This window comes from Haliotis cracherodii, unplaced genomic scaffold (genome assembly GCF_022045235.1).
Source record: "Haliotis cracherodii isolate W230 unplaced genomic scaffold, xgHalCrac1.p SCAF_1, whole genome shotgun sequence".
NCBI lineage: Eukaryota > Metazoa > Mollusca > Gastropoda > Lepetellida > Haliotidae > Haliotis > Haliotis cracherodii.
In genome coordinates, this window is record NW_027266264.1 from 85152750 (window position 1) to 85176478 (window position 23729).

At 43.5% G+C, this 23729-nt stretch overlaps 1 protein-coding gene across 1 annotated transcript in view; it reads right to left on the minus strand.

Annotated features, from left to right (window-relative positions):
• LOC139452086 (uncharacterized) overlaps positions 1-23729 on the minus strand; it is an 85518-nt gene that overhangs the window by 8909 nt on the left and 52880 nt on the right. Inside the window, exons 35-54 of the mRNA XM_071233439.1 lie at positions 22041-22757; positions 21467-21599; positions 20787-20981; positions 20030-20195; positions 18983-19050; positions 17993-18093; positions 16715-16861; positions 15874-15963; positions 15001-15107; positions 13941-14019; positions 12796-12942; positions 11402-11566; positions 9691-9789; positions 8380-8474; positions 7775-7922; positions 6941-7058; positions 6206-6298; positions 5205-5313; positions 4249-4477; positions 1302-1468 (exon numbers count right to left, since the gene is read on the minus strand). Of these exons, the coding sequence (XP_071089540.1) occupies positions 1302-1468; positions 4249-4477; positions 5205-5313; positions 6206-6298; positions 6941-7058; positions 7775-7922; positions 8380-8474; positions 9691-9789; positions 11402-11566; positions 12796-12942; positions 13941-14019; positions 15001-15107; positions 15874-15963; positions 16715-16861; positions 17993-18093; positions 18983-19050; positions 20030-20195; positions 20787-20981; positions 21467-21599; positions 22041-22757 (3173 nt within the window). The remainder of the gene's footprint in view (positions 1-1301; positions 1469-4248; positions 4478-5204; positions 5314-6205; positions 6299-6940; positions 7059-7774; positions 7923-8379; positions 8475-9690; positions 9790-11401; positions 11567-12795; positions 12943-13940; positions 14020-15000; positions 15108-15873; positions 15964-16714; positions 16862-17992; positions 18094-18982; positions 19051-20029; positions 20196-20786; positions 20982-21466; positions 21600-22040; positions 22758-23729) is intronic.

Here is a 23729-nt window from a genome sequence, read left to right on the forward strand (position 1 = left end):
TTTAACATGGCCGAAATGTTTAATGTAGTTCCCTCTTCAACAACACAGATATAAGAGCCCTGTGATAAAAGTGGGTAAGTTTGGTTTAAGGGTGATTTGAACAGTATTTCAGATATGTCACAGCATGTCAGCTTAACGTGGGAGGCAAGCTCTCATTGATGCAGGTCTCAGGTGTTTATCACTTCGGTGAAACACATGAGCACGGGTATGGTGCTGACAAACCTAGACACATAATCAGGGGGGAACTTGTGATTGAAAGCCATGACCAAAGGTTTCTGGCATGCCTGAGGGAAACAACTCTGTGAATTGCAATCTCATTAAAATCAGATCTCGGTTCTCGCGACCGCTAAACGAAGATCTGAGGACATCTCTTCAGAATGAACTTTCACCCGACCAATCAGAGCATTGCTTACCAGATCACGAAAGTAAGTCGGAATGTGATTTCTGATTGTGCAACCTTGAAACATTTAACACGGAGTATTCTGAACGACAGTTACAGGCTTTATGACTGAATACATATAATCTAAACCATCTATTAGCCATTCCAGAATATTCGTTTGTTCTGTTTTCCAATTTATAATTGAAAATTTGTCAAAATATGTTTCAAAGCATTCTCACCAGTTTAAAACTAGTGCGGTGAAGCACGAAAAAGCTGCCAGTCATTCTATTGGTTGTTCCCAATTCGGGAAAGGTCAGTCTGACGTGACCGTCATGGCATGTCCTCAGATCTTTGTTCAGGGGTAGCAAAAACTAAGACCTGATTTTAATGTGATTGTGTGAGCTGCAGTGCTTTAGAAGACACTTGGCCACCAACCCTTGCCAAAGCCCCCATCCACCCCTCACCAGCTATGATAGAGAACACACGTGGCAGACAAACCCAAACCTTGATGAAAGTAGTAAGTTTGGTTTAAATGCCTCTTTGATGAGTGAGTGAGTGAGTGAGTGAGATGGGTTTAAGGCCACTTTGAACAGTATTCCAGTCACCGGTATATCATGACGTGTCAGTTTTAGTGTGGGAGGAAAGCTCGAAGTGAAGGTCTCAGATCTTTACCACTTCGGTGAAACCCATGAGTACGACTATGGTGCTGACAAACCTAGAAACATAATCGGGGCGAACCAGGATTCAAACCCTTAATCATAGGTTTCTATATATATGCAAATCAAGGTGCCATACAGTTAGTAGAGGCCTGAGTTTGGACACCTTTATCCTCCAGGCCACAATCCCCTCGAAGGACGACACTGTCACATAGTCAATGGTCTAAAGCTGTAAGACAAAGATTCGGAGAACAAGGACGCCTCACCTTGTCCCCCTAGCCACAGCCTCGGCCGAGTTCTGCCAACAGTAGCTGATGAAACATGGCGGGAAGTCCTGGTCCTCGGTCTCCTTCTTGACCCTGACCTTCAACACCTTCACCAACTCGTCGAACTTGAATGTGTACCTATCTGGGTTCTGCATGCTCACATACACCTGCAGACAAGGATCAGGGGGAGATTATCATTACTAAACACTCCCACATGCCCATATACACCTACAGACAAGGATCAGGGAAGATTAGCATTACTAGACACTCCCACATGCCCACATACACCTGCAGACAAGGATCAGGGAAGATTATCATTACTAGACACTCCCACATGCCCACATACACCTGCAGACAAGGATCAGGGAAGATTAGCATTACTAGACACTCCCACATGCCCACATACACCTGCAGACAAGGATCAGGGAAGATTATCATTACTAGACACTCCCACATGCCCATATACACCTGCAGACAAGGATCAGGGAAGATTAGCATTACTAGACACTCCCACATGCCCACATACACCTGCAGACAAGGATCAGGGAAGATTATCATTACTAAACACTCCCACATGCCCATATACACCTGCAGACAAGGATCAGGGAAGATTGGCATTACTAGACACTCCCACATGCCCACATACACCTGCAGACAAGGATCAGGGAAGATTATCATTACTAGACACTCCCACATGCCCACATACACCTACAGACAAGGATCAGGGAAGATTAGCATGACTAGACACTGCCACATGCCAACATACACCTGCAGACAAGGATCAGGGAAGATTAGCATTACCAGACACTCCCACATACACCTGCAGACAAGGATCAGGGAAGATTAGCATTACTAAACACTCCCACATGCCCACATACACCTGCAGACAAGGATCAGGGAAGATTAGCATTACCAGACTCTCCCACATGCCCACATACACCTGCAGACAAGGATCAGGGAAGATTAGCATTACCAGACACTCCCACATGCCCACATACACCTGCAGACAAGGATCAGGGAAGATTAGCATTACTAGACACTCCCACATGCCCACATACACCTGCAGACAAGGATCAGGGAAGATTAGCATTACTAAACACTCCCACATGCCCACATACACCTGCAGACAAGGATCAGGGAAGATTAGCATTACCAGACACTCCCACATGCCCACATACACCTGCAGACAAGGATCAGGGAAGATTAGCATTACTAAACACTCCCACATGCCCACATACACCTGCAGACAAGGATCAGGGAAGATTAGCATTACTAGACACTCCCACATGCCCACATACACCTGCAGACAAGGATCAGGGAAGATTAGCATTACCAGACTCTCCCACATGCCCACATACACCTGCAGACAAGGATAGGGTAGATTAGCATTACTAAACACTCCCACATGCCCACATACACCTACAGACAAGGATCAGGGAAGATTAGCATTACTAGACACTCCCACATGTTCACATACAACTGCAGACAAGGATCAGGGAAGATTAGCATTACCAGACACTCCAACATGCCCACATACACCTGCAGACAAGGATCAGGGAAGACTAGCATTACCAGACACTCCCACATGCCCACATACACCTGCAGACAAGGATAGGGAAGATTAGCATTACTAGACACTCCCACATGCTCACATACAACTGCAGACAAGGATAGGGAAGATTAGCATTACTAGACACTCCCACATGCCCACATACACCTGCAGACAAGGATAGGGAAGATTAGCATTACTAGACGCTCCCACATGCCCATATACACCTACAGACAAGGATCAGGGAAGATTAGCATTACCAGACACTCCCACATACCCACATACACCTGCAGACAAGGATAGGGTAGAGTATCATTACCAGACACTCCAACATGCCCACATACACCTGCAGACAAGGATCAGGGAAGATTAGCATTACCAGACACTCCCACATACACCTGCAGACAGGGATAGGGAAGATTAGCATTACTAGACACTCCCACATACCCACATACACCTGCAGACAAGGATCAGGGAAGATTAGCATTACCAGACTCTCCCACATGCCCACATACACCTGCAGACAAGGATCAGGGAAGATTAGCATTACCAGACACTCCCATATGCCCACATACACCTGCAGACAGGGATAGGGAAGATTATCATTACTAGACACTCCCACATGCCCACATACACCTACAGACAAGGATCAGGGAAGATTAGCATTACCAGACACTCCCACATACCCACATACACCTGCAGACAAGGATAGGGTAGATTATCATTACCAGACACTCCAACATGCCCACATACACCTGCAGACAAGGATCAGGGAAGATTAGCATTACTAGACACTCCCACATGCCCACATACACCTACAGACAGGGATAGGGAAGATTAGCATTACTAGACACTCCCACATGCCCACATACACCTGCAGACAGGGATAGGGAAGATTAGCATTACTAAACACTCCCACATGCTCACATACAACTGCAGACAAGGATCAGGGAAGATTAGCATTACCAGACACTCCCACATACCCACATACACCTGCAGACAAGGATCAGGGAAGATTAGCATTACCAGACACTCCCACATGCCCACATACACCTGCAGACAGGGATAGGGAAGATTAGCATTACCAGGCTCTCCCACATGGTAAAGTTAAGTTAGATATTCAAGACTCAGGATCATCTGCAATTTCGGGACATCAGCATGTCCAGTGAAAATATTTGTTTCCAATGAATAATTGTCAACAAAACAGCAAAAATGGAATAATAGCTACAAAAAATCACAGAACATCAAAAGGTGGATCCCTTTGCAATAAATCACCTAACTCCTGTCTTCTTTCCTTCACTCATGGAATGCTAGCTGTAATGCTTATCAATGGTTATGTCTTCACCAGCAGTAAACTCAGGACCACATGGACAACTACCAGCTCCATCACCCTCTCACCTCATCTGCCAGCAGAATCCCAAGTCTGCTGGACTTCCACTCCATGCCGGATCCCACCACGACAAGGATGATGGGTTTCCGCAGCGTCAGCCGGGCATACTTAAACAGGTTACAGCAACTCTCATCATTGACATACTCATTAGAGATGAAGACGAGAATGACCCCAGAGTCCATCAACGCCTTGACCATCTCATCCGTGGTGTATGTGTGGGCGTCTTCCTGGTACCAGCTGTGAAGGACGGCAACTAAAGTTCATCAGGTCATACAGACTATACAGACTGCGAAGCTCTACACCTACTTTATAAACCTCTAACTATGTCACTGTTATAAATATAACTTTTCTCCAAAGGAGTTATCCACTCAGAATGCCCAGGTAAGCATAACAATCACTGGATTCGTCACTTCTTCTCTGAATAAGGTCCAGTTCTCACAGAACTTGTGGCACAACTTACCATTTATAATCCGCCTTCTGCAGGTCGCTGCACACAGTAGAGGGTTCTCACAGAACTTGTGGCACAACTTACCATTTATAATCCGCCTTCTCCAGGTCGCTGCACACAGTAGAGGGTTCTCACAGAGCTTGTGGCACAACTTACCTTTTATAATCCGCCTTCTCCAGGTCGCTGCACACAGTAGAGGGTTCTCACAGAGCTTGTGGCACAACTTACCATTTATAATACGCCTTCTGCAGGTCGCTGCACACAGTAGAGGGGTCTCACAGAGCTTGTGGCACAACTTACCATTTATAATACGCCTTCTGCAGGTCGCTGCACACAGTAGAGGGTTCTCACAGAGCTTGTGGCACAACTTACCATTTATAATCCACCTTCTGCAGGTCGCTGCACACAGTAGAGGGTTCTCACAGAGCTTGTGGCACAACTTACCATTTATAATACGCCTTCTGCAGGTCGCTGCACACAGTAGAGGGGTCTCACAGAACTTGTGGCACAACTTACCATTTATAATCCGCCTTCTGCAGGTCGCTGCACACAGTAGAGGGGTGGATGATGATCTTGTTAGTCCGATCCTCAGGTGCATTCTTCTCGCAGTAGGACACAAAGATATCTGTGGAGAGAGGACATATGCTGGAAGGTCTTCTCTGGGGTTACCTCTTTGTTTGTTTGTGTGTTTAATGCATCGCTCAAACCAGTCGTTGTAATTTGGCAAAAATCGCAGAAAAAACCCCAAAACAAACATGTCACATTCATGTGGGGATTTGAAAGAGTATGAGTTGGCTTGGAAACCATGTGATCAGTGCATGTAGGTCAACTAGCGTGCAAGTGTGTGTGACCAAGATGTTGGGAGACGATCATGGTGATGCGAGGTATGCACGGGTCATGGAGAGTAAATGAATGGATGACCACACTGGGGGCAGCTGAAAGGGGCACTGATCTCTGACAATTCACCAAGACTGCCTTTGTTATTGTCTTTTTTCCCATGGATACCTGGATGATATCCCAGAAATCTGGACTAGTTCGCGACCTGTGCTGTGCCAACCATACGCGCATTTGTCGTTTTTACTGACAGTATTAGGGAGTATGGACACAATGATCAACAAAATGAAATACAGTTATGTCTTGGAAATAATAACAAAATGTAGGTATCTTTGGGGTAAGATCGGTAATGATGATGAGGTTTTGAGAGTCACTTCATCATCATCATCATCATCATCATCATCATCATCATTTAGTGTCTGAATGTTGTTTTACACAACTGTCAGCACCAGTCCAGCTGTACCAAGTGTAGTTGTAGATAAGGCATGCAGTTGAATCAAGCGAACTAGTGGTTGATATACTGAACAAAAATCACCAAGATCCGCATTGTGAACATCAGATTGCTTCGGCCAACAAGCATGAGGTACTGGGGACATATTCTACCCTGGAATCACCATGGGGAGATTAACAGAACAGGACTTATTTTCCCAAGAGCCAACTCCGTAGAGTGTCCAGCGACCAACCTGCCACCAAGTCCTTGGACAGCTCCTTCAGCCCCTGCACGGCCTGCACCAGGTGGATGTCATAGGCGGCGTGGGAGTCCGGCGGCATCATTCCTGCAACATCAGCAACAGTCATGGAGGTGCCATCTTCTTGAGGCAAGGGAGTTAACTGACTATAATAGTCCAGTTTCCACTCTTGCCAAAATGGGCTGGAATTTATTTAAAGCAAATGCAAGTGATATGAGAGATGGAATCTTATTGGTCAATAGGAGGGACACAGAAGGGACATAATTTGTCATAGCCACTGAGGGCCAGGAAATTCCAGCCTAGTTCGGTCAGTGTTTTATAGGCAGTTAACGCCCTTGCCTCAAATATTAACTAATTCAACAGTTTTACATTTCCCATCACATATGCAGTGATGCCAACCAAAAATTGAAGGAAAAAGTTTTTAAAATTCAAACTCTCCAGCTAAATATCAATGTCCTAAGTTTCTAAGGTGAAGGAGGCAGTAACTCAATGTAGAGAGCTTTATGTTCAATAAGTTGTAAAACATACATGATTCTGCCGGAAATGTAAAGGTTTGCATCTCTACAATCCTAACCTTGACCTTTTGTCCTCACCACGATCCTGGACCAAAGTGAGTTTGGTTTAATGCCAACAGTATTTCAGTTATATCACCACACATTTGCTTAAGGTCTAAAAGTGAACAGTATCACCAGCGAAGAGATCACAAGGTGAGGCAGGATGTCAACCTACCCTGAAGTTCCACGAGGGAGATGGTGTGGAAGTACTTGAGGCACTGCAGGAACGGTGCCCGCAGCTCTGTCGCCCGTCTGATGGTGGATGCTGCGAACATGTGGGGATCCTTCAACACCTGTACATAGATAGCAGTGTTCATCATAGAGACATCTACAGCACTGGACCAGGGCGTAAACATACACAACGTATGGACATCAAAAGAAAAAGAAAATACACGTGACTTAATATGAAAAATATAAACCTAGTGTTTGGTGAGGTGAGGTGAGGTGAGGTGAGGTGAGGTGAGGTGAGGTGAGGTGAGGTGAGGTGAGGTGAAAAGGGATTCAACTTTGCGTTCAAGATTGTTGCACTTATATTGCAATGTGCATGTTTGATGTGTGTGGCTGCTTGTACTAGTCCGGACTAATGCCGATTTTATAGTGCTAGCCCACTGAGATACTATGCCGAAGTATAACATGAATACCCCACACAGACAAAGTATACTGACTCCAAGCCAACCAGTCCTTGTTTAGCCATGCAGGGTAACAAGAGGTACCGTCTTTTGATATGACACGGCCAGGGATAGAACCTCTCTCCAGGTGGACGCGTATGTTAAGGAGTCAGGGTGAACACTGCTATTAACACTACATAAACAATAACCCAGTGTGTCCGATTACTGAAGGTGACCCAGTCCAAGTAACACAGGTTGTAGTCATCTACGTCTCTGTTGCCGACAGAGACAGTCATACAGTGGGTGATTCTGGCACTACCAATCAGCCAACAGATTGGGTGTGGTGGGACTGCTGTAGGCCTGGCCCCCGCTGACACAACTAAACACTGCCTTCTCCTCACCAGCTTCAGACAGTCGGGGCAGGGCAGGAGGTAGTCGTAGGTCACACCCTGGAAGGACTCCATGATGAGTGTCTCGAACACCTCGTGGACAAGGAACACGATGTTCTCGGGCCGCGGACCCTGGGCTCGGACAATCAGCTCCGACTCCCTGCAAACCAGGGGGGAAATCAATAAGAACTTGCCTGTTCACTTTAATCGTCTGAGATCAATCTGACAAAAATTACTGAACAGGTAAGTAAAATCTGTTATCTGGTTCAACAAGACTATGTGACAGGCTCAAACCATTATCACATACCAAAGTGGCTAGTCACACGAATGTAGATTGTATTTTTCTGATTGCTAGATTCATCTGTACTGTTATGAGCCATATATTCTTTTGACCATGGTTACCTGGTCTGCTGTATGAGACATATATGCTTGTTACCATGGTTACCTGGTCTGCTGTATGAGACATATATGCTTGTTACCATGGTTACCTGGTCTGCTGTATGCGACATATATGCTTGTTACCATGGTTACCTGGTCTGCTGTATGTGACATATATGCTTGTTACCATGGTTACCTGGTCTGCTGTATGCGACATATATGCTTGTTACCATGGTTACCTGGTCTGCTGTATCAGACATATATGCTTGTTCTTCCGGAGGAATGAGCCCCTCTTCCATATCATGGAACTGTCACTGAACTGGTGCAGGCGCACCTGGAATTAAAGTGTTTTTGTTTTTTAACGTCACACTCAGCAATATTCCACCTGTATAATGGTGACCTGTATAGGTTGCTAGGGAGCTATTTCACCTGAAATCCTCATCGGAGACAACCATGGGTTGCTAGGGAGTTATTTAACCAAGAATCCCCACAAGTAGACAACCATGGGTTGCTAGGGAGTTATTTAACCAAGAATCCCCACAAGTAGACAACCATGGGTTGCTAGGGAGTTATTTAACCAAGAATCCCCACAAGTAGACAAGCATGGGTTGCTAGCGAGTTATTTAACCAAGAATCCCCACAAGTAGACAAGCATGGGTTGCTAGGGAGCTATTTAACTAAGAATCCCCACAAGTAGACAACCATGGGCTGCTAGGGAGCTATTTAACCAAGAATCCCCACAAGTAGACAAGCATGGGTTGCTAGGGAGTTATTTAACCAAGAATCCCCAAAAGTAGACAACCATGGGTTGCTATGGAGCTATTTAACCAAGAATCCCCACAAGTAGACAAGCATGGGTTGCTAGGGAGTTATTTAACCAAGAATCCTCACAAGTAGACAACCATGGGTTGCTAGGGAGTTATTTAACCAAGAATCCCCACAAGTAGACAAGCATGGGTTGCTAGGGAGTTATTTAACCAAGAATCCCCACAAGTAGACAAGCATGGGTTGCTAGGGAGTTATTTAACCAAGAATCCTCACAAGTAGACAAGCATGGGCTGCTAGGGAGCTATTTAACCAAGAATCCCCACAAGTAGACAAGCATGGGTTGCTAGGGAGTTATTTAACCAAGAATCCTAACAAGTAGACAAGCATGGGTTGCTAGCGAGTTATTTAACCAAGAATCCCCACAAGTAAACAAGCATGGGCTGCTAGCAGGTTATTTAACCAAGAATCCCCACAAGTAGACAAGCATGGGTTGCTAGGGAGCTATTTAACCAAGAATCCCCACAAGTAGACAAGCATGGGTTGCTAGGGAGTTATTTAAACAAGAATCCCCACAAGTAGACAAGCATGGGTTGCTAGGGAGTTATTTAACCAAGAATCCCCACAAGTAGACAACCATGGGTTGCAAGGGAGGTCTTACAAATAAAGTCAGGGAGTCAGCTTAATGTGGGAACAGAGCTGATTGACATGCCTGTGTGTTTGGCGGAAAGTAGATGTTATAAACATGGTAATATTTTTAACGGATGGAATGATGTCCTCCAGACCTGGCCCCTGTTGAAGAGTCCGGCAGGCAGGTAGTCGAAGCGGTACACCATTTTGGTTTCACGACTGGATCCATTCTTCTCAATCTCCGGCCAGGTGAACTGTCGGCCAGAAACAAAGGAACTCAATCAGCATCACATAACAGAGTACCAAAACAAACTACAATCACTTTTGTGTAATTCTTGAAGTCCCATACATTTCCATGGAAATGAAAAGACAAAGCAAAGATCAAGCCCCAAATAGTGAAGAACACCAGTTCACCATCTGGATGACATTTATACCAAGTTTCATGAAAAAAGTGAACAGAGTGAACAGTTCTGCTCCAGAAAAGATGCGTACCAATAGACAGATATATTCTGCTAGCTGCATCCTCCACATTGTATGCAGGGGAGAAATTATTAAGTCAGGTCTTAACAACAATTAATTTGAAGTAGAAGGATGAAAGGTCAGCATTTACTAACATAACCTCTGTTTTCTGACCCTTTGTTTTTAGAACCAGGGTACAAGAGTTGGATATAACTGAGGTCCAGTATTTCAGTTTTATCATGCCACCTGACGCCAGCATCGTTGTAGTACTGACAGAGCAAGCAGCACCATGTAATGTACAGAGGGCAAGGAAGAATAACATGCATTGCACAATGGTATGAATAACAACAAAGGATACAGTGACTACAATGGTATGAATGACAATTACTCATAACGTGTGTTGTACCATGGTATGAATGACAATTACGTATAACATGTGTTTTCCTATGGAATGAATGACAAATTCGTATAACGTGTATTTTCCTGTGAAATGAATGACAATTACGTATAACGTGTGTTTTTCTATGGTATGAATGACAATTACGTATAATGTGTGTTACAATGGTATGAATGACAATTACGTAAAGTGTGTGTTGTACAATGGAATGAATGACAATTACGTATGACATGTGTTTTTCTATGGTATGAATGACAATTACGTATAACATGTGTTTATCTATAGAATGAATGACAATTACGTATAACTTGTTTTAACTACAGAATGAATGACAATTACGTATAACATGTGTTTTTCTATAGAATGAATGACAATTACGTATAACATATGTTTTTCTATTGAATGAATGACAATTACGTATAACATGTGTTTATCTATAGAATGAATGACAATTACGTATAACGTGTGTTTATCTATGGTATGAATGACAATTACGTATAACGTGTGTTTTTCTATGGAATGAATGACAATTACGTATATCGTGTGTTGTTCTATGGTATGAATGACAATTACGTATAACATGTGTTTATCTATGGTATGAATGACAATTACGTATAACATGTGTTTATCTATGGTATGAATGACAATTACGTATAATGTGTGTTGTACTATGGTATGAATGACTATTACGTATAACATGTGTTTATTTATGGTATGAATGACAATTACGTATATTGTGTGTTGTACTATGGTATGAATGACAATTACGTATAACGTGCTGTTCTATGGAATGAATGGCAATTACGTATAACATGTGTTTATCTATGGTATGAATGACAATAACGTATAACGTGTTTATCTATGGTATGAATGACGATTACGTATAATGTGTGTTGTACTATGGTATGAATGACAATTACGTATAACGTGTGTTGTACTATGGTATGAATGACAATTACGTATAACATGTGCTGTTCTATGGTATGAATGGCAATGAACGTGTGTTGTACCTCGGGCTGTCTCTCCGGCAGCAAGCAGGGCACAAGGTTGACCTCTTCTGATGCCAGCTGGAACGTCAGGTCAAACTCCTCCGTCAATCGCAGCATCCAACTGTGGAGGGATTCTGGGTAATCTCGCCATACGTTCTGTATCTCATCATGTCTCAGGCGACCATCCTGAAAAAATAGAAACTAGTGTTCACAAACTGTACAGGATGGGCCAGGACTGTTTCAGACCTGCTATGATCACCATCGTAGTTTATCTTGGGTTAAACTAGGAATCTTGCACTACTGAAGTTACCAGTCAAAGATGCATTGAACTAGATTATCAGAATTTGACTTTTTAGACAGAAAAAGAGAGATGATTATCTCTCATGAACTGAAACTGTTGAAACAAATGTTGCTATGGTTAAAAAAAGTGAGTGCACCATATATACTGGCCTGTGGTTGTGTGGTCACAACTTGGACTCAGGTATCAGGGTTTTCACAACATATATAAGATAGCTATGCAATAAAACGTAAAGAACAATGAAGCACGAAGTCTGGTTAATTTCACGCTAAAACATTATTCTATCATGACGTCATTTTTGCAGATTCAAACATGCGCTCGCAACTTGATGACGTCGTATATAGGACGACTTTATTTTTTTTTAGAGGGGAGTGTCTAGTGAGGCAGCTGGGCTATACAGAAAAACACAATGGCCGAAAGATCACATCCAAAAGCAAGAGAGATTGAGAGAAAAGTTACATGTAATTGACGTGAGGATACTCACTGACCAATGAAACATGAATACCATATATGTTGGTTTATACATAAAGAATTACTCATATTCAAGAGATATTTGACTTGTTTGATGCAAAAACGAACATACTGGTAGGTTGTGTGAACCAATGCTCACATGTGACATCATAGAACCATGACTCGAGATGTACCATGTCTCGTGCAGGATTAGCTTGATTGATTAGTGATTAGGATCACTTGACTGATCGTTAGTTTTGTCATTAATTGGTACACATTGAAAACATATCTTCTTAACATACATACTGCTCTGGTTAATCTCATGCTTTTCATGCTCTGTATTTGAGAGACTAAGTTGAACAGTGTAACATTATGAATTGACATATTATCGTTGTGGGACGAAGACGTCCATTGGACTCCAGTCTGGAATTTGCTTTGATAACATTTGAGAGAACTTCCATTTTCGGGAAGTTAATACCATTTTGCGATAGAAAGTGGTCAATTATTCAATTGAATATACAGAAAAAGTGTAATTTGGAGGGATTTATTCATTGGTGTAAAGAAGTTTTGGTGTTTCTGTTTTTTTGGTCTTATTATATTTCAGACATTATCTTTTTGACTTGTTGTTTATTTAATGGGGAATACAAACTGACACATTCTCACAAACCTTGATATGGGAGTCTTTGACTGAGACAACACATGCCATGACGTCGACGATCCACTGTGGGTTGACCACCACGTAGGACTTGAGGTAGTTGTTGGTGAAGTACTGCAGGGACCCAAGCTCGTGGAGGAACTGGACCGCCTGGGACACCTGGAGGACACGCCGACTTCGTACAGGTAGCAGTCACAGTAATCAACATCTCTTCAAAAACTCCCTCCCTCAAGTTCAAGATCATGCAAGTGAAATATTCCCCATGACGACTGACTAACCTTGTGTGGCACATGTGGGTACAATCTAGCAAACCATCCCACCAGACGGAACACAGACATAGTACACCTCCAACACATCCATTGTTACAGGTTCTGGCATATGTGACTCTGTAGTTACTGCTTAGTGACAGATTACATAAAGTTGTTTACTTCAAAGTTGTTAAGTGATTTTTGTTAAATCAAAACATGAAAATATATAATAAATTTTCAAGTAATTTAATTCAGATGGGAATTGATTCACAAAATGCTTGGCCTTTGCAGATCATATCAATTATTTCCAAAGCCTTTTGAAAGAATCCAAATTTTCAAAACGTACTTAAAAGCTGACCTCAGTGTATGTCCAAATGCCAGACAGGCCTACCAGGAGTGAGTGAGTATTGTTGACTCTTTATTCCAGCAATATCATGCCAGGGAACACCGGCAATTGTACCCATGTGGGGAATAAAACCCAGGCCTTCGGAATGATGAGTGAACGCTTCAACCACCAGACTACCCCACCACCCGCACCTACCAGCAGCCTTCAGTGCCCATGCAGGCTTTGCAGCAAGAAATATTCAATACTGCGTTGATACATAACCTGGTCCCAAATAACACGGCCAGTCAAGGAGTAACGGGCCGGCAGCTATTGGCTGCTACACCAAGGGGAATTATTTGTTTGTTTGTTTGTTTGTTTAACAACGTACTCAGCAATACTGAGCATCAATCTGCGCAATTGGGATATGATGACATGCATCAACCAAGTCAGCGAGCCTGACCACCGATCCCGATATTCGCCTCTTACGGCAAGCATGGGTGGCTGAAGACCAATTCTAACCATGATCTTCCACAGGTCCAAGGGGAATTAACTGGCTAAGGGACCACCTCTGTTGTGCCACTGACCTCGGACTGGGAGAAAATCCCTGAGATGTGGGCCTTCTTCTCCAGGTCCTTGTACTCTATCACACTGCTGTCCTTCAGGCTAGAAAGTAACATAGGGATGAGTAATGGTTGGAAAGATGTAACCCAACTTTTAAAAGAAACTTTATCTTTGTCTCACATATATATGATGATATGCGTATATATACAAAATACGTAAGTAATCACGAAAATATTTTTTTTAAACATTGCTTACTGAAAATTATTACTTGAAACATGTTTATGTTAGTCGGCAACAATCATAAGAGGGAGACACGCTCTGTCCTCGCCTGGTTTACCTGCCCTAGAACACTTGCGTTCCTCACCTGCAACTGCTAGGAGACGACGGGCAGGGTACCAGTCTAGCTCTATCCCATCTATTTCCCCATACAGCATTTCACTGTGGTGAAACGTTGACTATTTCCCCATACAGCATTTCACTGTGGTGAAAGGTTGACCTATTTCCCCATACAGCATGTCACTGTGGTGAAACGTTGACCTATTTCCCCATACAGCATGTCACTGTGGTGAAATGTTGACCTATTTCCCCATACAGCATGTCACTGTGGTGAAACGTTGACCTATTTCCCCATACAGAATGTCACTGTGGTGAAACGTTGACCTATTTCCCCATACAGCATTTCACTGTGGTGATTCCCCATACAGCATTTCACTGTGGTGAAACATTGACCTATTTCCCCATACAGCATGTCAGTGTGGTGAAATGTTGACCTATTTCCCCATACAGCATTTCACTGTGGTGATTCCCAATACAGCATTTCACTGTGATGAAACGTTGACCTATTTCCCCATACAGCATTTCACTGTGGTGAAATGTTGACCTATTTCTGAGAAGCAGGTCTGAGGATATTTCATGTGTCTAGTAAAATATCATGTTTCTCTCATCGAGTGCCGGGAGAGGATATATCTCCTTTTCCCCTGTCACAATGAGAGAAACATGATATTTAATATTCTCCCGGAGAATTAAATTATTTCATTGTATCTTGTCCTGTTTATGTTCACCCTTGTGTTGTCCTGTCCTTACCTCTTGATCTGCTCCTCAAAGCTGAGCCACACCCCGGGGATCTTCTCCCCCATGTACTGCTGCTGCAGGGTCACATCCAGGAGATGGTCCTGCAGCTCCTTCACACCCTGGGGGATACGAAACATATCTCACTGGCTGGGATCTACGTGTATTTCAATGACTGGGATATACATGTGTCACAGACTGGGGTATACATGTGTCACAGATGGAGATAGACATGTATTTCAATGACTGGGATATACATGTGTCACAGACTGGGATCTACGTGTGTCACAGATGGAGATAAACATGTCTCAATGACTGACATAGCTTGTAGGTCTAAAAGCTATGTAACATCCCGGATGTGAAGGAGTGAAAGTTAGGAGCGGTGGTGGATCCCCGGACCCAAACAACTGCTGACATTGTATGGAGCTATTCCTTCTGCAGAAATGCAGAGAGTTGGCCCAGATTGTGCAGTAGGACATTAGGTGCTATCCTGTTGACTACACACATATCAGTTTTACCTTGCTAGCCCACTAAGATACCATAGCACAGTGTGACATGGATACCTCAGACACAGCATACTGACTCGGAGCCAACTTGACCTTCTTTTGGTCACTTAATGCCTAATGCCTGACAGGGAAATAACCAGTACCACCCTTTAACATGTTTTGGCATCATGCGGCCAGGGATCAAACCACCAGCCTTCTGCTCTCCGGGCAGATGCTCTATCTACTGGCCAACGCTCCTATAAGTAGCTACATGACATTCAACTGACATGATCTCCCACTACTCCTACTCCATGTCATGGTGGCGAGATTTCTCACTATACCTGTACAGTGATTCATCTCTCTCCCGCATGTTATCAGACAAACAGCACACAGACATAGCTACCTGTCCGGAGTGGGAGGATATGAAGTGGAAGCCGGCAATGCGGGGATACCGTGTCTGCATCTCCTTCGCTGGAATCTCCACCTTGGACACCTGCAACATCATGTGACTGTTGGTTGTCAAGACGGAAGAGAGATCATGCATCACTGTGAGGGACTGCTGGGGGCTAGGTCTGCCCATTAGGCATGTAGGTTCCACCTTTCTCGGGTAAACCATAATGGAGTTATTCCCGGGTAAGCGGGCATTTCAGCTTAAGGATGCCCGGGTAAGCGGACATTCAGTGAAATTTAAGGTTTTTAACTTACTGATTGTGTTTGATGATTGGTAAAAGTCAGAAATTTGTTTTAAACAAGAAAATTCCATGATGTAAATGGAACCTGCTACCTCATATATCGTGCTAAGTCTTGTTACCAACTGTTTTCCAGTGAGCTAATGGGGCAGGTGATGAGAATTTGTTCAGATTATCCTGTCATGACTTCATCTAGTCCAGGCTGCACATGTTTTTTATCTCGCTCGCTTAAAGCAAATTCCTTTCATACTGCGACACACTGTATTGTGTCACTGTAAGGTATGTCAATGTTTTCTCATTTTTCCTGGTATTTCTTGCATTTAGGTTCATAAGTAGGATATAAACTCACCCCTCCGTCTTGACGGAGAATGTAAGCCCCGGGAGTCGGGAAATGGGGAGTTTATATCCATAACATCAAGTTTACCTTGTCAAATGCTGCTGGGGACCATACTGCCCATCAAGCCCACCTGATTAACTGCTGTTAGGGGATAGGACTGCCCATGATGTGTACCTGGTCAACTGCTGCTGGGGGCTAGAATTGCCCATCAAGCCTACCTGGTCAACGTGTGTTCCCACAACAAAGATGGGAGCCTTGGGCGCATGCACGGAGATGGAGCTGAGCCAGAAGTCGAGTCCAGCATGTTCGTGCCCCAGTCGGATGTTCCACAGAAGCATATAGATGGATCGGTCGGACAGAAAGAACTGAAAGAAAAACATTCTACCATAATCCATGTTTGAAGCATCTTGCTCCAATAAACGTGCCTCGTGCCATGAAAACCAAATTTAAAGGGTTCACTATTAACATTCTGAGTGTTCCTTCACCATTGTGTATTTTATTACCTTCATATCAGAATATTATTCAGAATCTTAACCTAGTCACCAAAGTGATGAGGTCCATCCTAGACACCTAAATCATTACCTACTGTGATACCTTGGGATCATGGAAGTCACAACCATTTAATTGCTTTTGATATAACTCACTTGTTCCCACATGTCACAACCACGAGTTACAAGTCTAAAAGTTACCAGTCCCCCATAACTTTTGGCAGTCCCAAATATAAACAAAAAAACAAACTTATGAAAATTAACTGCATTTAATTAGTTCAACATCATGTTCAATTCATCTCTGGAGTAACTTAATTAGATCTACACATCATTCACACAAAGTTCAGCCACAATTTCACTTCTATTTTTTAAATATTTTGAGACACAAAGATTCAATAGTTGTTTGGAGCATGGTTTTGATAAAACTCATTTGTTCCCCCATGTAGTGACCACAACATTTCCAAATCCTGTGATGGGATTTTGAATCTTCTGATTCAAGGATAAACATCTTGTCCACATGACGAGAGGTTAAACCCACAAGCTGACAAGGTAAGGATGTCATCTGTGGGATGACAACGTCCTGCTACATCACTCAAAAACCAAATGATTGTCTGCTTAATTTTTAATATTAATGTTAGCATGGTTCGGCAAGTCAACAAAATACTACTTCTGTACTTTGCAGATAAGAAAATAGCTACCACCGTATTGGTGAGTACTGTAGGACATACCCGTGAAGAGGCGGGGATAAAATTGGTCTTCAGCAACCCATGCTTGCCATAAAAGGTGACTATGCTAGTCTTAAGAGGTGACTAACGAGATCGGGCGGTCAGGCTCGCTGACTTGGTTGATGCATGTCATCGTATACCAATTGTGTGGATCGATGCCCATGATGTCATTCACTGGATTGTCTGGTCCAGACTCGATTATTTACAGACCGCCGTCATATAGCTGGAATATTACTGAGTGCAGCGTTAAACAACCAACAAACAAACTACAGGATATGCCCACCTGATGTGTGTTGTAGTATACTGTCTGACCGGCGAAGTCCCACACGCTGTATGTCACCTGACCCTCGTCGGTCGTCACGGTCCACGGACAGATGTCAATACCTGGCAACAAATACTCACATAGCAGCAAAAATAATTTTTTGAAAATGCTCTTTCAAAGGAAAAAGTAAGTGAGTATGGTTTTACGCCTCTCCTATAAATATTCAATTAATATGACGGTGGGGGACAGCAGAAATGGGTATCAAGCATAGTACCCATGTGGGGAATCAAACCCAGGCATTCAGCGTGACGAGCGACACATTACTCAATTCAAAAGAAAGAAGAAAACTGTCAGAGTGGCAATGTTCTATATATCAAGGGACACAAGTAGCAATATTCTATATATCATTGGTCACGAGTGGCAATATTCTATATATAAGGGGTCACGAGTGGCAATATTCTATATATCAGGAGTCACGTATGGCCATATTTTATATATATCAGGGGGGATGAGTGGCAATATTCTATATATATCAGGGGAGATGAGTGGCAATGTTCTATATATATCAGAGGTCACGAGTGTCAATATTCTATTTATCAGGAGTCACGTGTGGCAATATTCTATATATATCAGGGAGGATTAGTGGCAATATTTTATATATCAGAGGGTCACGAGTGGCAATATTCTATATATCAGGGGTTACGAGTGGCAATATTCTACATGTATATATCAAGGGGCATGAGTGGCAATATTCTACACCATACTGATTCTTGTGTCTTCAGCTAAGTGCTAAATGTCTCAGACCATTGGGTTTTCCTCCCCCTTTAAGCTGAGATACAGTGATGTGACGCATCACTGTCCCAAGCATTTCAATTTAATATGTGTGATCAGTCTGTCCCAAGTCCCAATCAGATTATAGATGAAGATATCAAGACCCACGGGCATGTCAAGTGGCGGAAATCCTTCATGGATATTGTTTTCCCCCAGCTTTAGAGAATGAAGTGATCTCACCATCCGTGATGTCCTCTCCAACACTCAGCTTCGTCTTGTGGCTGCCGCTCAGTAACGCCTTCACCAGACTGCATCACAAACAAAAGTCTCTTTAGTGTTCCCGCTGGCTTTTGAAACTGACATTCCTCGTGGACTGGCAACTCCAAAAATTACCACTCCCCTCTAATTTTTGTCAGTTCCAAATTCAAACAAATAAAAAAACTTATAAAAATGACTTGCTTTTAATTCTTTCAAAATCGTGTTCAATTCATCTCTGAAGTAACTCAGTAAGATCTAAACATCATTCACACAAAGTTCAGTCACAATTTCTTTTCTTGTTTTTTTAAATATTTCGAAGCAAAGTTCAATTCATCTCTGAAGTAACTCAGTATGATCTAAACATCATTCACACAAAGTTCAGTCACAATTTCTCTTCTTGTTCTTATTTCAAGGCAAAGTCACTTCAAATACATGTTTATCTTGAAGCAAAGCGAAATAATAATCCCTTGCACTAAAAATAGACAAGGAGAAATCCTGATTGCAAAAAACAAACTGACTTTGTTGATGCTTATATGAATATCGCCGATGTTTTGTTTAACAACAAAGATTTTAAGGTACTTTATTTGCCGGTCTACAGGTCCTGGCAGTCACATGAAGAACCAGGTCTAAGCCTAAGTCTACCAGTAAAAGTGCACGCTTCAAATGATTTGCAATTTTCTGAGAGTACATTGCAATTTATCATTGTATTTTGTTGGCCACCAGACTACACCTATATTACCTGGTTTTACAGACAGGGCTAAACAAACCAGTGGTTAATGGCATGAGCAAAAATGCACCACACAATCAGCAAGATCGCATATTAAACAACCCAATACTCAATGAAGATGGCCCCAACACCATGCATGGGCTACTGGAACTACTCAGCCACCGAATCCCCACAGAAGCTGAAGCTCACTGACCCAGGCACACAACAGACGTGACAGATTCCACAACCTTGCTGCAATCAGTAAAGCTGCACATGAGTCTGAATGTGATCAAGTTTAACACAGACTCTCAACATAGCCCTACCTGGTTTTTCCTGCACCTCCAAGGCCTACCATCATGAGTTTCGTTTTCCGACATTCCACAGATCCGCTCAGAAGACGGCGCAGGTAGGCACATGTGGCAGAGAATCCCTTGGCTCGGATCTCTTTGGGAGGGGTCTTCAGCATTGGACATTCTTCAAGCTCAAGTCCTGAACACAAATGGTTCTTTTGATAAACATGGAGTCCAGGAACCTATTCTACCATGGAACCACAACAGAAGGGTGTAAAGATATGACAGTATGACATGATACAAATATATTGTGTTAAGGATACAGAGAGCATGAAGTAGGGCTCGGACGAGTCCAAATTTACTACCCGGGTATCCAACCCCTCCCTGTTACCCTACCCTACCCAGGTACCTGCTGTAGGTCTCAAGAGATGGGTAGAAAATGTCAAATTGGGAATAGTTTGACCACAGCCCTTGCAAAATGAATTTAGATGCCAAAAAAAAAGATCTGGTCATGCATACACTGAAGTTGACTGAAGTTATATATCTTTTTTCATACATATGGAAGTCAAAGGCATGGGTGCATAGTCAAAAACAAATGCGAACATTAGTGACTTGCAGTAAAGATAACTTTTGTCATTGAACAATATATCACGTGACTAACCACGGGTCCGGGTAGTCCTGTGGGTACCCGGGTCCTACTCAGTACCCTCCCGACCCTAGTGCCCGAGTTACCCATCCCAGGCCTAGCATGAAGATGTAGCACTAGATATGTTGCCATGAATCTACTGACGTTTCAGAGGCAGGCTGCCGGTCTGAGCGGGGATGGACAGCAGGTATGGGTTGTGGCTCAGGTTCAGGACCTTCAGGTTCTTAAGTCGGCTGATGCCCTCCGGGACCGACACGATGCCGTGGTACTGCATACTCAGATACTCCAAGTTCTCCAGGCACAGCAGCTCCTCTGGGAACCCACACGGCGTGTCCTCATCTACAACAGCATGTACTTTCATCAGGTCATGTTCCGTCATCGGATCATGCACCATCATCAGGTGATACGTTACCATCCGGTCGTGAACTATCAGAAAGGTCATGTACTATCAGAAAGGTATTGTACCATCAGAAAAGTCATTCACTACCATTCAGCCATGTGCTATCAAAAAGGTCATATGCTATCAGAAAGGTCATGAACTATCAGAAAGGTCATGTGCTATCAGAAAGGTCATGTGCTATCAGAAAGGTCATGTGCTGTCAGAAAGGTCATGTGCTATCAGAAAGGTCATGTGCTATCAGAAAGGTCATGTTCCATTAGAAAGGTCATGTGCTATCAGAAAGGTCATGTGCTATCAGAAAGGTCATGTACCATCAGAAAGGTCATGTGCCATCAGAAAGGTCATGTGCTATCAGAAAGGTCATGTGCTATCAGAAAGGTCATGTGCTATACTGTATCAGAGAGAATCATGTCAGGTAACAGACCTGGAGGCTCAGTGCCCATGTACCCAAATCTTGGAAAGGTGAAGAAGATGGTTGCATTGAGCTTCCCGATCTCCGCTGGCTCCAGCGTTCCATTGGTGTTCTCATCGAAGTACTGGAAAATTGCTGCCCTGTCCTGCAGTCAGACAAACACGGAACTATGTAATCTCAAGCAGTGTGGGGGGCTGATGTACTGCTTAATATTACATCAGATATACCAAGGAAAACAATAGACTTCTACATTGTCTTTGGGTGGGGGAGCATAAAGTCTTTTTGACAATTTGATTACAGATAAATATTCTAGAGTTGAAAGGTGGGTGAATGTCAGTCAGCAATGATCAAGCTATTTCATAGTGGTCTGTGTTTTAGTCTGGGTCAGACAACCAGTGGATGATAGAGTGAGCAAGGAAAACTGCACCTTCGGGGTACGATTCACACAATCAGTAAGGTTACATTATCAGCAACTGTCAAGACAGCGCCTACGACTAACATACTGGGGAAAGCTAGATATGTCCCTGCACTTCATCAGTATTTCCTTCTCTCCCAATCTGAAAGTCGCATGATGTAAACGTCATACCTGTTCATTCCTGTCCAGCCAGTGTTGGAGATTGGCTGCCTTCAGTGTATTCTCAAAGTTTCTCTTGGACAGAATAGTGTTGGCCTTGATTTTGACCCAGCTTACTCCATTCAGAGAGAGCTCCTTCAAGTTAGTGAGTTTAGTGAAGCTGGGGGGTAGCTCTGATATGGCGTTCTCGTTCAGATAAAACTTTTCCAAAAGCGTCAGGTTCCCTATATCGTCAGGCAGCGAGGTCAGCTGCATTGTCCTCATGTACAAACAGACGAGCTTTGTCAACTTACAGATGCATGCTGGGACTTCTTTCAGAAGGTTGTTGCTTATGTCCAGCCTGTTCAGCTGGGTCATGTTTGTGATGCTTTCAGGAATATGACGGATTTGGTTTCGGTGCAATGAAAGATTCAACATCTTTGTACACAGACCGATTTCCTCAGGAATGTCTAGAATTAGATTGGTGGAAATATCCAAGTCTAGGAGGTTTGGGAGCTGCTCAAAGAGTTGCTTGGGAATGGAGGAAAGCTGGTTGCCCTGGAGATGGAGGGAGAGCATGTAGGCGGAGTAGTCGCTGATCTTCGGGAGCGGGACTTCAGTGAGCTCCTTATTAGCCTGCCATGCATTGTAGTGAGACGCACACAGATAAATCTCATCCTCGCCAAACAGGGTGATCATCTTCTCAAGGCCTGCCTTGTCAAAGTTCTCGAGGACAGGGTAGCGAACTGACTGTAACAATCATGGCACATGATTAATAGTAGAGGAATTCCTAAAGAGACACAGGCTATTTTCCGTGTTTAACACACAATCTAACAGTAATCAAGGCCTGCAACTCTGTACAACAAATCATGATAAACCATTGAGCCACCGTAGCCACAGGATGAGTGAGTGAGTGAGTTGGGTTTAACGCCGCTTTTAACAGTATTCCAGTTATATCGCGGCGTGTCAGCTTAATGTGGGAGGAAAGCCCGAAGTGATGCAGGTCCCAGACGTTTACCACTTCGGTGAAACCCACGAGCACGGGCATGGTGCTGACAAACCTAGAAACATAATCGGGGCGAACCGGGATTCAAACCCACAATCATAGGTTTCTGGCGTGCCCAAGGGACGCAACTCTGCACAGCAAATCGCGTGCCCCAGCCACAGGATGATCCACAGTGAGTGAGTGAATTGGGTTTGACGATGCTTTGAACAGTATTCCAGTTATATCACGGCGTATCAGCTTAATGTGGTAGGAAAGCCTGAAGTCTTGCAGGTCTCAGACGTTTACCACTTTGGTGAAACCCATGAGCACAGGTATAGTGCTGACAAACTTAGAAACATAATCGGTCGATCTGGGATTCGAACCCACGACAAGCAAATTGCAGCCCCTTAGACGACTGGAACCCCTATGCCCCTGATGATCCACAGGATGAGGCGCATATGGTAGATTGGTTCAGATCAAAGAAGTTATATTATTCTTTGTTTTTTAACGCTGCACCCAAACTGTATGTGTGGCCTGTAAAAAAACTGAGTTTTGACCAAGCAAGCCGGTGATGATTATTACGAGCAAAGATCCACACTGTTAGGGTGCGTTGACACAACCATGTCACTGAACCTGATCACCCATTAAGTCACCTTATACGACCAGCATAGATTGCTGGTGCCTAATTCTTACCAGGTGTCCCCACAAGTGTGCTTCTATTTAGCTACATTTCTCGT